Source organism: Hemibagrus wyckioides, linkage group LG07 (genome assembly GCF_019097595.1).
Source record: "Hemibagrus wyckioides isolate EC202008001 linkage group LG07, SWU_Hwy_1.0, whole genome shotgun sequence".
Taxonomy (NCBI): domain Eukaryota; kingdom Metazoa; phylum Chordata; class Actinopteri; order Siluriformes; family Bagridae; genus Hemibagrus; species Hemibagrus wyckioides.
In genome coordinates this window covers 16,066,855-16,083,235 of record NC_080716.1, presented here as the reverse complement: position 1 = coordinate 16,083,235, position 16,381 = coordinate 16,066,855, and the positions used below count along the sequence as shown (strand labels likewise).

Sequence of the window (16,381 nt, the reverse complement as noted above, 5' to 3'; positions counted from 1 at the left end):
TAATCTGAATCATCCATTTTGTGCTTGATGCAGAAGTCTGTTTATTTCCTTTATTTATTGTGCCATTTTGTCATTTCAGTAATCAGACCAAATTGGAAAAATTAAATAAAAAATAGTTAAAAAAAAAAAATAAAATAAAAAATACTTCCCTTTCTGAGCTAACGTCTCTAGCCCTGTAGCTAGTCTCTGGTTTGGTGAAGCTGCTTTTGTCTAAATAATTAACGTAAATGCATGTGACTGGATAAACGGTTCACCACAGAAGCCGTTCATTTAAGGCAAACTAGAGTGACCAGTGTTTTCATCAGCTCGGCTACAGCTGTCGAAATACTTTACTGGGCTGTGGTTCACTAGATGATGATCCCAGGTGTAGAACGTTTTTATTTTTTCTAATTATGTTCATAGTTGTAAGTCGCTATTTGCAAATATGCAGCAAATATTCTAGTGTAAATATGAAACTGTATATTGTTATATCTATCTCTCGATAAATAATGAAATAAATAATAAGAGTGTTTCACATAGCATAATGAAAACAGCTGAATGATAGTCATGTGACATTAGACTGCAGTCTGGGTTTTATATATAAAAGTATATAAGAGATTGAAGGTTACACATATATTTATTTTTATTTTTTAATTGTATATTACAGTTGATGTGATTCATCTTTCTGTAGGTTCCTGGTGCTCAGGACTTAGTGGACTTCTCTCCTGTCTATCGCTGCTTGCATATCTACACGGTTCTGGTGAGTGATCCGTTCCACTCTTTCTTCATCGTCTTCTTACTTCTGAGATATAATAAACCCTGGGTGGTGTTTTATTTGCTGGTTGTTACACTGCAAGAGTTTTTACAGCACTGATCATGGCCTCTCGTGTCTACAGCATCATTTTTCCCTTTTCAGATTATTTGGGTTTTCTAAGAGAAACAGTTTAAATGTGTTTGGGTTTGATTAATTAGTCTGTAATGAATATAGTGTATGAAGAGCTTAGGTGTACTTTGGCTTTTGTTCAATTCCCAGTGAGTCTCAGTGGGGATGGAGTTGGGAAATTTGTTTCGCTGTGCTTTTTCAGCTCATTTATTTATTTATTTATTTATTTATTTATTTATGGAGATTAGGATTGTGTATGTATGTTAACCTACATCTCATGCTCTTCTGGACCTCTTCAACTGGAATAAAATACTATGTTGTCTTGCACGCTTTTGCAGTATTTCACATGGGTAATGAGTGGGTATTTGTACAGTGACCTTTGTATTAGGAGTTTTTGTAAAATGGCATGTTAACAGAAAAGGAAATATTGTTCAGGAAGGTTAAATGGGCACAGAGGATAATGGGAAAAGAGAAGGAGTTTGAGGTCAGGGTAGCGGTAGCGGGCAAACATGACGATATGTCCAGACATAGCTGTGTACATGTGCTTTGTGAAAGCAGAGATACAAAGGCAGCGCCTTGGCACGCTGAGAAAATATGCCAGGAAGTAAACAATAGGGACAATAGAGAGAATTAGTACTGCATAATCTGAACTCAAAGCAGTGAGATTTACCTGATTGTTAACCCATATGCTGCTGTTTAATCTGTATTAAATGCTGTATGGTCAGTATGTACTGTAAGTAAACAAGCAGGGAGGTTTTTACTAAAACAAACAAAAACAAATCATATTAATTGTGGCATAGATGAAATATTTTTCTTTACAGTGGACTCCAGAAGTCTGAGACCACACTGAGAAACATTTCCATTTTATAAAACTTGACGGTATTTTTTTTTTTTTAAAAAAGGAAATGTTTCTTTTCCTTCCAATAAAGCACGTGTTCAGACGCCACTTTGATGGATTCGATCTAACTTGAATCGTCAAGTTTAGCACACATGGAGTCTGTACCGGCTCGAGTGCACGCTGTCATTAAGGCAAACGTGGGACATGCCAAACACTGAGAAATCCTGACGTTTATGTCGATGTTTCTAAGATTATACTTTTCACTCAAGTTATTACTGAAAATATAATTTGTTCTAAAAAAAAAAAACAAAATTAGAAGCATTTTCACTTTCTTGTCAGTTTTTTGGACATAAGTATATATTTATTCAAATTGTCCAGCTCTAAACTAATACCTTTCTATTTTTTTTTCTGGAGGTTTTTCCAGACGCCTGGCTTGAAGAGAATACGTTTAAAAACAGTATTTTGCAGTGTAGTTTTCTTGACACACACACACACACACACACACACACACACACACACTTCAGTAACATATAGTAGAGTAACAGTGTGTGCCCAGGAAGGAACTTGTAGGATGTTGAAGTGGCAGTTGACATTAGTGCCCTATTATGCAACCTTATGTAAACGTATCTTTTTACTGTAATGGAACAAAAAAAGTTCATAGTACTCTCAAACCCATAAAGGAGAGAGAGAGAGAGAGTGTGCAAGAGAAAGAGTGCAGATTTGGGAAGCTGGGGAAATAGGAATACAAATTTCAAGATAGTTGATGAACCAGAGGATGTAAAAGCAGGAGAGAGCTTTTCTTCCTCAGTCTGTTTTGATTGATCGATCTGATTGGCTTAGGACAGAGCAAGACCAAGAAGGTTGTGACTTTGACCTATGGCGCTCTCGCGTGCATGCATGTGTGTTGTGCTTGGGAGGCTGCAGTTTAGACGTACTGAGGAGAGACAGGAAGAATATGAATTCTTATAGGGAGACCAAGGAGAATAAAAGAGACTGTGGTTAGAAAATGACAGAGTTGTACAATCAGTGGGGGGGGAGGTGAAAATGAGAGAGAGCATTAATATAGCCCCAAGGAAATTCAATTAAATGTGAATAAAAAATTGAAAGAAGATATTTGGAGGGAAGTTAATTTGCAGTTTGGTTTAGACATTTTCAGTTCATCCTCATTTAAGAGAGGATGAAGAGAGCAGGCGAGGTCAGGATAAAAAGAGATATTCCAAGGACAGTAGAAGACCGGGACATGGTATGAATAAGGTAGAAGGAGTAGCAGCTTGAGGTGTTATAAAACATGACCTCTGTACAATCAGGTCTTTCACCTCTCATTGTTGCGTTTTCATGTTACTTCAGCTGATTTATCCCTCTGGTATTTCTCTCTGTTCTTTTCTCTGCCTTTTTGGACAGACTGACTTAAGAGCGCCAGTCGGAGTTTCTTTTAAACTTGGCCAAAAACAATAAACTCTCATGTCCTTTTGGCCTTTCTTTGAAACACTAAATCTGACCCAGCCAAGAGCCATCAGGGATGCCGCTTGCAGCCAAGATTGCAGATCAAGGTCATGCATTGATTTTGATGAATGGCAGACTTCACAGACTACCAGAGACCTCCAGTGTTGGAGACCAGACTCTCTCTCTGTTTGTCTGTCTGATCCCGGTATGGATGAAGTGGAGCAAAGCCAGCGCACATGCAATGGAACCATCAATTCTGTAGAATACGTACAAGCTGCTACACCCTGATGTAGGAGCAGGCTGGACACCTGGCACAGGTGGAGCCATTATTTTAAAGCAATCTATTTTAAAGAGACTTTGGTTCCATAGTCTGACAGCCATCACAGCTGCTGTAATAGCAGAACTATAACTATACACACTCTGACCAGGGGTTAGGCACACACTCTTCACATGCTGAGTATTACCACTGACATAGCTAAATAATACAACTATTAACATTATGTGGCCACAAGTTTGTGGACACTTGACCATCACGCCCATATGAGTTTGTTGAACATACAGTTCCTGATTTAGTTCAACATTGCTGCTATAATTACCTTATACAGAGTGACTTACATTTTATACAACTGAGCAATTGAGGCTTGCTCAAGGGCCCAGCGGTGGCAGCTTTGTGGACCTGGGATTCAAGCTAACAACCTTCCGGACATTAGTCCAACACCTTAACCACTAAGCTACCACATCCCATGATATAACCTTCACTCGTTTGGGAAATCTTTCCATTAGATTGTGGAGTGTAGCTGTGGGGATTTGTATTCATTTACAGAGCATCAGTGAGATCAGACCTTGGTGTCAGGCGAGTCAGAATTCCAGTTTATCACAGATATAGTTGTATAGGAGGTCTTTATGTGCTTTCAAATTTGTGGGAACAGTTTTAGGAAGGCACACATGGGTGTGTCCACATGACTAGCCATATTTGCCATAAAAACTTTTCCCCTGGTTTTTATTGTAAGCAAAGTATCAGATGTGACATTTGAGCAGATGCTGCACATTTGTTGATGTCATTATGCTACATACTGAAGTGTTGCAAGTAATATAGGAAGTATTATGCAGAGAATACACCTTTCTTACCCACTGATTAGCATTTATTTACAATTAGATATATTTGTGCTACTGACACAGTGATGTACTGCGTTCGTATGTCATTGTTTAGTGCTTTAAATCTATTTTATCTCTATCTAGAATTAAGCACAAAGTGGGTGTGTGCTTAATCTGGAAGGTTATTTTTGTTTGTTGCTGATGAATATTACACATGAACCCGACTACTATGCCCCTGGAAACACTGGTACAGAGTGGAGGAAAAAAAAAAAAACAAATGTAGAAATGTCAGCACTGCCAGCATGGTGTGTGTATTGTATTGTATTAGCTATAGCACTCTCAGTCATAACCAGAGACTAGATATATATAATCCTGCTATATATTTATTAATTTTAATAATTTATATCTGCTTTCAATTTTTGTCTAATGAATTTATTTGCTTCTCTTTCCCCAAAATGTAATCAAACTAGTAATGTTTGCTAAAGTCGCTCTAAATTCATTGAGCAGAGCGCACTTTCATGTCCAGCTTAAATATCTGACCGAGCGTGCATGAAAATAACTTCCTGCTTTTTTTTTTTTTGTTGTTGCGTTCCACGGAATCCTAGCTCCAGTCTGTTATCAGCTAGCCATGTGAACTTTTCATAAGCATCCAAAAACACAACCCAAAAATAAATAAATAAGTAAATAAATAAATAAATAGGCCACACATTTAGAACATATGTTTCTTCCCAGTCATGAACATCCTGATTGTGTACATTGCTAAACTAATTAGCACACACCAAACAAATGCCATTCTCCAGCTAGCACTTTCTCCGCAAGAACAGAGAGCAATTCAAGGTCATGCTTGCTTTGCCCAGGTCAGGCTCTTTTCACCCAGCAATGACCTGCCACTTGCTACAGAGCCTGTTTGTGTGCGTGTGCGTGAGTATGTGCATGTTTATATCAGGGAGGAAACAGACTTCCCTCTTGCCAGGAAATGAAGGAGTAGAGTTGGCAGAGGAGGTCCGAGTTAAGAAAAAATGTTCTTGTCCCTTATGTACAGGGTCGTGCACAGTGACATGCTGTATCTTTCAACCTCAGACATCTCTCCCTGGGACTGCTGGTGTATTGTGTCTGATTTCTTTATACCTTGTATAGCAATTGAGGTTTTTTTCTTTTTCTTTTTCCCAACAGAAATTGTTCCGATTGTTTTTCAGAATGCCTGTGCCATGTATGCCTGTAGCTGCCCTTGTAGTCTTTCATTTTTTGTTAGTCATCAGTCATCCATGCCACAACATTTCAGAGTTACTGAACCATCAGACCCTGAAGTCCAAATGCAACCCCCTTTCCTCCTTATTCAACCTTCTTTTATTGTTGTTATTGAGGAAAACTGCAGGTGCCTAGGTAGATGTGTGTGGCCTCCCATTGTGTATAACCCTGGCTGCGTGTTATCTTCGGGTCAGAGAAGGAGAACTAGAACAGTCTTACTAGATAGACTGACCAGGACCCTAAATGATAACCCTATCACTTAAGGCACTGTTTTCGTTCCTTTGCTCTTTCATCCCTTCCCGGTTGGAATCTGCTGTTTTTCATAGCCGGGACCTCCATGCTCCACGCTGGACACTTACTCAGATAAGGCATGGAGAGCAATGGTGACTGTCAATTCTGAACCATTTGACAAAGGCCAAAGTCATCAAGCCTGAACTGAATGAGGCTTTTTGTTTTTGGTCTGCCAAGCTCCTGTAGTAATCACAGTCTAAATTGTGCTTCGGTATTTCGAAAGTGCAACTGATTTGCCCTTATTTTCAGTTTGATTGTGATCCTTGAGTGGAAATCATTCTGCCTTATCACTGTATGATTTTGCCAGAAGAAATCCAGAATATTCCATCCATTTGGCTCCTTTTGCCTTCATCTGTTGTCTTTATTTATTTATTTATTTATTTATTTATTTATTTATTTATTTATTTATTTATATATTCATTCATTCATTTATTCATTTATTCATTTATTCATTCTTTCTTTCATATTTTTTTTTATTTTAAATCAAATGTTTTCTGCGCCTGTCAAATCTAATTACACATAACACTTTTATTTATTCATTTTTTAAAAAATTTATTTACTTTTTTTATTTTTGACCCAGGGCGCCCGGGATACGTTTGAGAACTACTACAGGAAACAGAGGAGGAAACAAGCTCGACTAGTGTTGCAGCCACATTCAAACATGGTATGTATTCATGCTTCCACTTTTCCAGGGGCTCGGTATAGCTGCCCTGTGCTCCGACCCGGCTTCCGACAAGTTTGGCTATGTGACGAAAAGGATTTCACTGTATTACATAATATTTGCACTTATTGTTTTAAGTATATGTATTATACGTATATAGGTCAGGTATTATCTATATGAAGATTATCTTCTATTTTCTGTCTTCATATGTTGAACAGACCTGAAAGTTTGAACCAGTATAGATTAGTTATACGACATTCCCCTTTTATATTATAAAATCAAATGCAAACCCCTACTTCTCACTCACAAAGCAATACATGGCCTTCCCCTTGCTTTAACTCTCTGAGCTCCTACAGCACTTTACCTCCTGCTGGGATTCTCAAGGCTTCCAGTACTACCTTCTGCTGATGACCTTTTGTACGGCAAACATTCAGTTTAATACCATTTAGTACCGCAAAACTGCACTTCCTTTTCCTAATTTAAGAGTCAATTTTAAAATATACCTTTACTCACAAGACTTTCCCTTTAGTTCTTCCTTCTTTTTTTTTTTTGTTCAAGCGACTTGAGTATTAGAAAAATCCTCTTTAAAACAAAAAGGATTATTTTCATTATTGGTCATCATCAGAAGTTGATAAAAAGGAGGCTCATAATGAACATAGTCATAGCCGTTATTAGTCTAAATGAACAAAAATAGTTGATGGTTTGGGGAAACATGATGGTTTTGGAGCAGATTATGATTGTCTGGAACACACTTTATGTGTAGAACACCAGGAATTTTAACCTAATAGCAAACAGTCCATGTTTTTATGTTCTGAGTAATAGTGATACACTCAAAAAAAAGTTTCATCTTAGCACTGGAAAGCACGCTTCAGTTTAGGTGTTTTGTGAAGGTTCTGTGTAGAACGCTAAAGCGGACGACTTCTGTTTCTCAGAAGATTCCTTATCATATCTTTAGATGGCAAGAGCCATGAACCATCCCAAGTAAAACAGTCCAGGTTTTATACCGACAAACCTTGTGTTTATTTCGTGTAACAGAATGATTCCATTTACATTTATTTTTATTTTTGTGATTTATCACATTGAGAAATTGGCCAGACATGATGTAATATTTGCTTACAAAATATTATGAGTGGAAATTCTACATTATAGAACATATGTGACTCATAGAGCAGAATAACTACCATAAGATGTTGAAATATTGACTGTTTCGATGAAGACTCTCATTTAATTCTTTCATTGCTGTCCCTTTTTTCTCCCCTCCTTCTATCCACTGTGTGTGTGGACCACAGCACGAAACCCTAGAGGGATACAGGCGGTACTTCAATCAAATTGTAGGGTAAGCTCTATGTACCTTTTTCTGAATTTTAATTAACATCATTAAATGTAATGAAAATCACTTGTGGAGTGATTATAATGTCTCTGGTATTAAAGAGAGTAATTGAAAACGGCAAGCGTATAGTGGTATTCCGCTCAAGCTCCGGTTATTCCCTGCGCTGTCCAAACCATCCCCTAACTCAAACGCAAACCTCCTTCCCAAAATTCCATCCGGGAACTGTTGGAAAAGCTGCCAGGCTGTACGATTTATTGGCTTAGGGATATGGAGTGGCAGATGGGTGTTATTCCAAGCGTCTGGATGGGAATATTGGGAAAGGTGGATGTCTGGAGAAGAGGCTTCTGCAAACATCCTGGTGGCACATAATGTTCTCTGGGCACTGGTGCAACAGGATGTCTGGGGAAATGGGGATGTGTCACTGGACTGACCAGTATGCCTGCATGTCTCTGCATTCTGAGTATGGTGCTGTAGAGATATCCTTATGATGGACAGCAATGGCCATGTTTCTTCACATGTCCTTACTATGTCAGCTCTGTGACTTTATCTGTTTTTGCAACTTTTACACTGATCTACTCCTTCTGTAGTTTTTTTGTAGTGGAGGACCACATCCTGCATACAGCACACGGCCTAGTGAACAGAGCGTATGTGGAGGAGTTATGGGAGCTAGCTCTGTCAAAGACCATTGCAGCGCTGCGTACTCACTCAGTATGTTTGTGTAGCTCATCACCGATTCTCTTAGAGTCTATATACTGTGCAATATTGTCTGTATTGGATGATAGTGTCTGGTCCTGAACTGTGCACCATCTGTTATCTTTAATAGTCATACTGCACTGACCCTGACCTGATTCTGGACCTGAAAAGCCTTATAGTCCTGTTTGCAGACACTTTACAGGTGAGTTAAGCTAATCTTCCCTGTTGTAGTGGGCATAACTCGGTATCTTTTTGAAACTGCTTATCGTTCTAGGAAGAGCACTGAACAACTGTGTGAAATAGTGTAGTTTAATATAGTCTTAGTATCAGTCACTCAAAGCCTGAGTCAGCTGTTTTTCAGCTCTATTTTCTTCCATATCAAAGCAGCGTCTGCACACACCGTATGTAGATAAAGACAGCTTTCCATTCTACTACAGTCTGCACATTGTCGAATAGTCTGAAAATCTCTTTGCAATAAAGGCCTTTCTGTAGCACATCTTTATACATTTTCTTGGACATCACTTATTAATACTATGGTGTTTGTATACATGTAGCGTGTGGTGCTTGTTCTCAGAGGGTTGACCAAGCTTTGAAAAATTTTTGAAACATTTTCTTTATTCAGCAAACATGTCAGGAATTTTCTGTTTAGTGCATTTTTACTTATGAATGCCAATAAAGCTGGTTTTATGCTGTTGACTGTGAGTTTAGTTCACAGGTCTGAGCATGAGGTGATGTTCCATTGACCAAAGACAGTAAACGTCAAGTTCTGGCATTGTCAAAATGTTTTCAATAAAATCTCTGTGACACTCGTTTGAAGGCCCCCAATTAGGACTAAACAGGATAATGATAAACTCTCATGCTTGGAAAAACAGGATTCCTCTGGTTAATGCATTTAACTTTTTTTTTTTTTTTTTTTTTACTAAAGTAGACACTTTAGTAAAAAGACCAGTCCAGAACCCTGAAAACTATAATTCTGCAGCCACTATCTTTTAATACAATTTAAAGATGAGATGCTGTGAATGTCACCAACATCTAACATCTGGTGATGTTATCTTGACAAATAAATGCTCAGTGGTGTTGCTGGAGTTTACAAGTGAGGTTAGACGTGTGGAGAGCCAATTGGACTGTAATTGAACCACTAGCTGAGGCTGAGAATGCTGGATCAAAACATAAATGTGTTAACAGCCCTGTAGAAAGGCAGGTTTATTTGGTTTAACATTCCTCAGTATTGCCACAACAGTTTTTCTTGATATGTACTTTACACTGATCAGGCATAACATTACGACCACTTGCTTAATATTGTGTTTGTGCCCCTATTGCTGCAGAAACAGCCCTGACCCGTCCTGTACTGTGTATTCTGACACCTTTCTATCAGAACCAGCATTAACTTCTTCAGCAATTTGAGCAACAGTAGCTCGTCTGTTGGATCGGATCACACGGGCCAGCCTTCACTCCCCACGTGCATCAATGAGCCTTGGCTGCCCATAACCCTGTCGCTGGTTCACCACTGTTCCTTCCTTGTCCACTTTTAATAGATACTGACCACTGCAGACCGGGAACACTCCACAAGAGCTGCAGTTTTGGAGATGCTCTGATCCAGTCGTCTAGCCATCACAATTTGGCCCTTGTCAAACTCGCTCAAATCCTTACACTTGCCCATTTTTCCTGCTTCTAACACATCAACTTTGAGGACAAAATGTTCACTTGCTGCCTAATATATCCCACCCACTAACAGGTACCATGATGAGGAGATCATCAGTGTTATTCACTTCACCTCTCATAATGTTATGCCTGATCGGTGTATAAGTATAGTTTGTATTTCCTTTGATACTGTTGCAGTACCATATCACTGAGGCTACAGCGAAACTTAAGTGGATCTATACTGAGTATGACCTTTAACATGATGCTCTCTTATATTTTCCAGTGTTATGGGTTTCCAGTAAATCAGCTGTTTGACATGGTGCTTGAGATGAGAGATCAGTATGGAGAGATTTTGCTGAAAAAGTGGAGTCAGTCCTTTAGGTGAGAGAGGTCTCTAAATATGTTTGTTTTCATCTCTCTTTAATATGCATTTTTTGTCTGTCTTCCTCTCTTCATATTCCCACTCATGCTTTTTCTGAATAAAATTCTCTCTCTCTCTCTCTCTCTCTCTTTATTTATGTTTTTGTTAATTGTGAGCTGCACTGTGAATGCCTGGTATAATAGAAGTGCTTAATATTCCTCGAAGGAGAAATATTCCTTCACAAAAATTCTAAGGTCTTGGGGTTTTGTACACTATTAAAATCATTTTGAAAGCAGAAAAATGCCGGTCTATTGTGGAAAAAAGCTTAGCGCTCCTTGGAGAGGTATGTTAAAATTGGCAGGCCTGAGTTCTGAAAGCGGACATGATTGGAACATTGGAGTGGCCTTCATGGAGACATCCTGACCTGACTTTGACTTGGTCCATAAAAACAGAAGGCCTTGGATTTCACTGCTTTGGATTAGCACTGCTCTGGCTATGTGGAAAATGACAAAAATGATTTGCTATGGACTGCACGCAAACACAGATGAGGTTTTATGAAAGCTTACTTATGTATGGTTTTTTTTGTTTAATTTATTAAAATAGTGAGCATTTTTTTACAAAGTGAATATATGATTCTTATTATAAATATTGTTCATTATGAAGTATTCCCTTAATTGTATAGCTTTACTAGTGTCATTGATTGATACCTTTATGGAGCTGCATCTAGCAGAAGACTGGGAAGTAATGTTTATGAATATTTGATAGATAATTTCCCCTAAAGTAGTTCAGTCACTTGTGTAGATTCAGATGTATTAAACTGAGTGTCTTTAAAGTGTATAAAGTTTCATTATTTTCCAGAGCAATCCTTGATCAAGACAATTACAGTCCCATTCCTACAGCAACAGAAGAAGAGTACCAGCAAATCACAAGCCAGTTCCCCTTCCAAGACTCAGAACTAGAAACGGTATGACCTGATCTCAGACTATTTATCTATTACCGTATTGATCCTGTTAGATGAATAAAGCATACTGATCTCTTTTTCCCATTTTACACAGATGTCTTTTCCAAAGAAGTTCCCATTTTCAGAATTTGTGCCCAAAGTCTACTCGCAACTCAAAGAGTTTATATATGCTTGCCTCAAATACTCCGAGGACCTGCACCTTAGGTAAACAACAAAAGCAATACACAACTATTGTTGTAGTAGCTGTCATTAGTCCACAACTCCATACACTTTAATGTCTTGTCCTTCTGTTTATAGTACTTTAGTGCTTGACATTTTACTACCAGACATGCAGCAGCCAGAAATGTTGCTGAACTGGCCAGAAAAAAAAAAAGTAGATCACTTTTATCACCCTTTGTAATTTCCAGGCATTTCGCTAAAAAAAAAAAAAAAGTAAAAATACATTTCTTCTCAGTCTTGCAAATGGTATTGTGACTTTAGTCTACTGTGCTGCAAGCTTTGTTTATGCTAATCCTGAATGTATTTGGCATTTATACTCTGGATAGCAGAAGAAGAAGAGTTATTTATTTCAATTACAGCTTTCTGAATATTTAACTAAAGCCATCTTTATGCTGTTGGTTTTTGGGCCCTTTTGTGACATTGTAATAAAGAATTTTTTGTTTGGTTGTGAGTTTAGATCACAGGTCTGAGCATGAGGTGATGTACCAATGTGGCCAAAGACAGTAAAGTTCAGGCGTTGTCAGAATTTTCTTCAGTAAAATCCACTTCTGTGACGCTTGTTTGAAAGCCATGAATTAGAAGGCGCATGCAGGATAATGATAAACTCCCAGGACAGATGCTAATATGGAAGTAGCAATGATGAAACTCTGAAAAATGGTCTTTTCCTATTGTCGTTTTCCCCCAGCCACAAATACCTCCAAAAACTTTTTATTTGCTTTTTAAGACACATTTTCTATCTTTAGCTGTCCAGTGTGAATGAACTTAGATTTCTGTTCTTGACTCACATGATTGGAACTGATGTGATCTTCATCCATGTGTAGAGACTGGTGATTTGTTAGTTTGCTGGTATCAATGAGGTTACTGGTTATTGTACTCACCTTTCTCAGAGGCGTTGAACAAAGCATTTCCAAAGACTGCTGTGCACAAAAATATTAGCGGTTTCTAAAAAACTCAAACCAGCAGGTCTGGCACTAGCAACCATGCCATGATTCACGGTCAAGGTCAAGGTCAGAGGGCACAGTCGCAGCACTTTTGACTTCTGTGCTTCCGGCAAGGGGAAAGTGTTGGGCCTCCACTGATTGCAGAAAGAAGCAAGAACTGGCACAGCTTGGAGTCTGCTTTGGATTCTCTCTCTCTCAGTAGGTCAGGTCTGGTTCACTGGTCTTGTGTGTTTAAGGTGCGAGTTGCTAGCAATGGGGTCAACGAAAAGCCACCATGTCCTTTCTCCTACCAAATCACCGATCATTGGTTTATCAAACAGCGATGATGAATTATGTCTAGGGCCTTACTTGCACTTGCTAATATTCAGGTCTCTGGCCAGCTGATATCCATTTGGGTGATTTAGTCAGGAAATACTCAGATCAGTTGAGGGTTTTGTGTCCTAATATCAGTAAACAAGACAACTAAGACTGCTAATTCTCCCAAATCAGAGCTTATCTGGCTTGAACCACACTGCATTGTTTTATCTGCCGCCTAGTGAATTTAGCCACTCGCTCTTGGCCATTACTTTGTCTGGATCTTGAAGACCATTCAGCTTAACTTAACGTGAATGAGGTTTGAGAAAGACTCCAAAGCTGTAGACGTAAACCATCTCTATGAGCTCATATGTTAGACGAGTCTGTATTGAGCAGGGGAAATCAGTAGTATGATAGAGCTGTGGCCTCTCTATCTGTGGCCACAGTTTGACTTCTCCTGTTCTCGTTCTCTTCATCACCACAGCCACCAGACTTGTTCTGTGTGGTTTTCGGAACATAGCCAATCCTTGTGCTCGGGTGTCTGTTAAAATTCAAAAATAAACATTCCCCTCTTTTTTGGCTGGGGTCTGGAAAGACCGTGCCTCAGCATGTGGGGTCCCAGGGCTCCAAATAAAGCCAGAATCCCCCTTACTCTCAGTGTTAATTTAGCAGTGCCATCGAATAAGAACGTTATCAGATGTATTTTTACATATTAGACATATTTCTCTGCAAAGCTCAGTCCTTGTTAGCACAAGAGCAGGACATTGAGGCCCAGATTGATCTGAGAGCCTCTGGTAAGGAAGTTTATGTGTGTACATATGTGTGTGTGTGTGAGCAAGGTTGCATGCATGTGTGAGGATGCAGGGGTCAAGCTAGTGCTACAGGAAATGGAAACCTGTGATTGACAGACCAAAGGAGAGGAGCATTGATTCTGCATTCTACCCAGACTAGTCCACCGGAGGCAATTAGGCCTTGTGGTTTCTCTCCGCTAATATTAAGATGAGGTGCAGTAAGGGTGAGGGGGGTGCTGGCTCATGTGCAGGTGGTTGGACCAGACTGGAGGAATTTCTCTTAACATTCAAAATGTCTCCCATCTGAATGTCTGCTGAACCTTGAACCCCAAGTGAGAAAGGATGCATTTTGAAGTTGTTTTACAGATGTTGAAGCAGATCCATGTAGCAGCTAACCTTTACTCTATGCAGGTCCTGATGTGCGTGAATGTGATGGTTCAATAGTCCATAAACAGACAGCTAGCTTGGCTTTTAAACTGCATTTGATGAATCAGTGAACAAAGATTCAGTACAATACAATCCATCTTTCTCTCCTCCTCTGCACACACATTTCCTTCCTTTTGTTTGTCTAATGGACTTAATTATCCTGCTGATTTCCAGCCACTTCCCTCTACATGACCTCTACAGTTTTATTGAGATCTTATATTAAGATATTTTATGCTATGTATGTCGGCCATGGTCCGCCACACTAAGTGAATCAATGAAAGAATGGACAGAATTGATTGTCCTCTAATTTGTGCATTTCCAGGTTTTTTTCCATCTTTTTTTTTTTTGGTCTCGCACCACATTTGTGGTCTAAGACTTCCACAGGACGACATAGTTAGTTTCCTGACTGCTTGTCATTAGGCCTGAAACAGTATTGTTGCTTCATTGAGCTATTCCCATTGAAATCCATTTGTTCTTCTCTGAAAAACCTTCCCCCCAGACCCCCCACCCCACCCCACTCTTGCTCTGTCCATCTTATTGCCAAGTTGAAGGAAATTCTTCCCCCCTACAGAGGAGAGAATGTTTCTGAAATTTTTCCTTTTCCTCTCTTGATACAATGTGAGACAATTTAGTAATTTATAAGGAATGTGTTTGGTACCCAGAGAGAAAAAGCCGTTGCACTCTTGTTTTGTAGTAATTTACAGGGTGAAGACACATTGTTCTCATCTCTCTCTCTCGCTCTCTCTCTCTCCTTCCCTCTTTCCCGGTAGAGGGGGGGTAGAGAAGATGCTTCCAGCTGTACTTATGGTAACAAGGATAATTCACTGCATAATTAGCCCCACTTGTGCCATTTCCTGACCCACTCTCCATCAAAATTCACTCTACCACAGCGAGAGTGAAAAAGCGACATGAGCTCGCTCTCTCTCCTCCTCTCTGTGTTGATTTTTTGATTTATGCTCTGTGTACGCTGATGTGGTTTACTTCATCTCTAGTGTTGGAGAATGTAGAGCTACAGGCCACGTGTCATTCACGTGTTGTAGATTCCCCCATCTGTGTGCTCCTTCTCTCTATCTCGCCATTTCTTCCTCTTGATCTATTTCTGGCTCTGTTTTGCCGCATCTCATTCTCTCTCTCGAACCTGGGCTCTGGTTCCTCTGTCAAGAGCTGGGATAATTAGACATTCAGGCTTGTGGTTTGGTTGGTTTGCCTCAGAATAATGCAGATTGAAATCTGTCCCAGAGAAGTTCTTGCTTGTTTCAGTTTTCAAAAGGTCTGAGTAACTGTAGGCTACTGATATAATAGTTGATGGAAGAGCTCTACAGTTTAAAATATATATATATATATATATATATATATATATATATATATATATATATATATATATATATATATATATATATATATATATATATATATTAATATAATATAATATAATATAATGTATGTAATGTGGAAAACTTTGTGGCTAACTTAAATAAGGTTTTAATCGGAGCATATTCACTCATCTCCTGTAGCATTTCTATTGCCCTAATCTGCTGGTTTATTTAATCAAGGTATTCTTGGTTTCAGTTCTACAGAAATTGATGACATGATACGCAAGTCAACTAACCTGCTGCTCACAAGAACTCTGAGTAACTGTCTGCAGTATGCCATCAAGAAGAAGAATGTGGGACTGGCAGAGGTGAGATGCTGTGGTGTACCTGCTCTTATATGTAGACCAGTATTAGAGTTCTGTGTGCTTAGATCAGAAAAAGCTAGTGTGATAACATGGTTGAATGCAAATTTTTTGGCTAATGACTTACGGCAAACCTTTTGAGTGTAGTACACTTTTCATTCTCTCGTTCATTCAGGGAAGTACACTGTTTGAAACTTCTTAAGTACCCCCTTCTAACTACCATTGCCCTTCCTCACTTACTCCGCCCTGCTCTCAGTTCAGCCGACTGTGGCTCTCTCTTTTGAGTGTGTTTAGTCTGTTCCAACCACTATCGATGCAGAGACGTTAGCTTCCCGCTTCCTTTCAGCCCTGTTTATAATCTTACCACTCCAGATAGAAAGTTCAGCTGGGTGCCACTGATTGAAGAGAGCCAAAGATGTGGGGTAAAGACTGGGGGAGTTTTGGTTATGATTTTGAGGTAGTTCACTGAAAGGGCAATGCGCCGCTTGCCCACTCTCACGCTACCTCTCTCTGATGAACCCCCACCCTCACCCCCTTTCATATACACACACACACACACACACACACACACGCGCACACCTCTGTGCTTAATGCCAGATCAGATATCGGAA

The 16,381-nt window shown here is 39.3% G+C and overlaps 1 protein-coding gene across 2 annotated transcripts in view; it reads left to right on the top strand.

Annotated features, from left to right (window-relative positions):
- exoc6b (exocyst complex component 6B) overlaps window positions 1–16,381 on the top strand; it is an 89,096-nt gene that overhangs the window by 41,471 nt on the left and 31,244 nt on the right. For both annotated transcript variants that reach the window (XM_058394566.1, XM_058394564.1), the window contains exons 8-16: window positions 671–739; window positions 6,358–6,441; window positions 7,728–7,774; window positions 8,356–8,476; window positions 8,592–8,663; window positions 10,386–10,483; window positions 11,322–11,427; window positions 11,519–11,628; window positions 15,665–15,776. In XM_058394566.1, coding sequence (XP_058250549.1) covers window positions 671–739; window positions 6,358–6,441; window positions 7,728–7,774; window positions 8,356–8,476; window positions 8,592–8,663; window positions 10,386–10,483; window positions 11,322–11,427; window positions 11,519–11,628; window positions 15,665–15,776 — 819 coding nt within the window. The remainder of the gene's footprint in view (window positions 1–670; window positions 740–6,357; window positions 6,442–7,727; window positions 7,775–8,355; window positions 8,477–8,591; window positions 8,664–10,385; window positions 10,484–11,321; window positions 11,428–11,518; window positions 11,629–15,664; window positions 15,777–16,381) is intronic.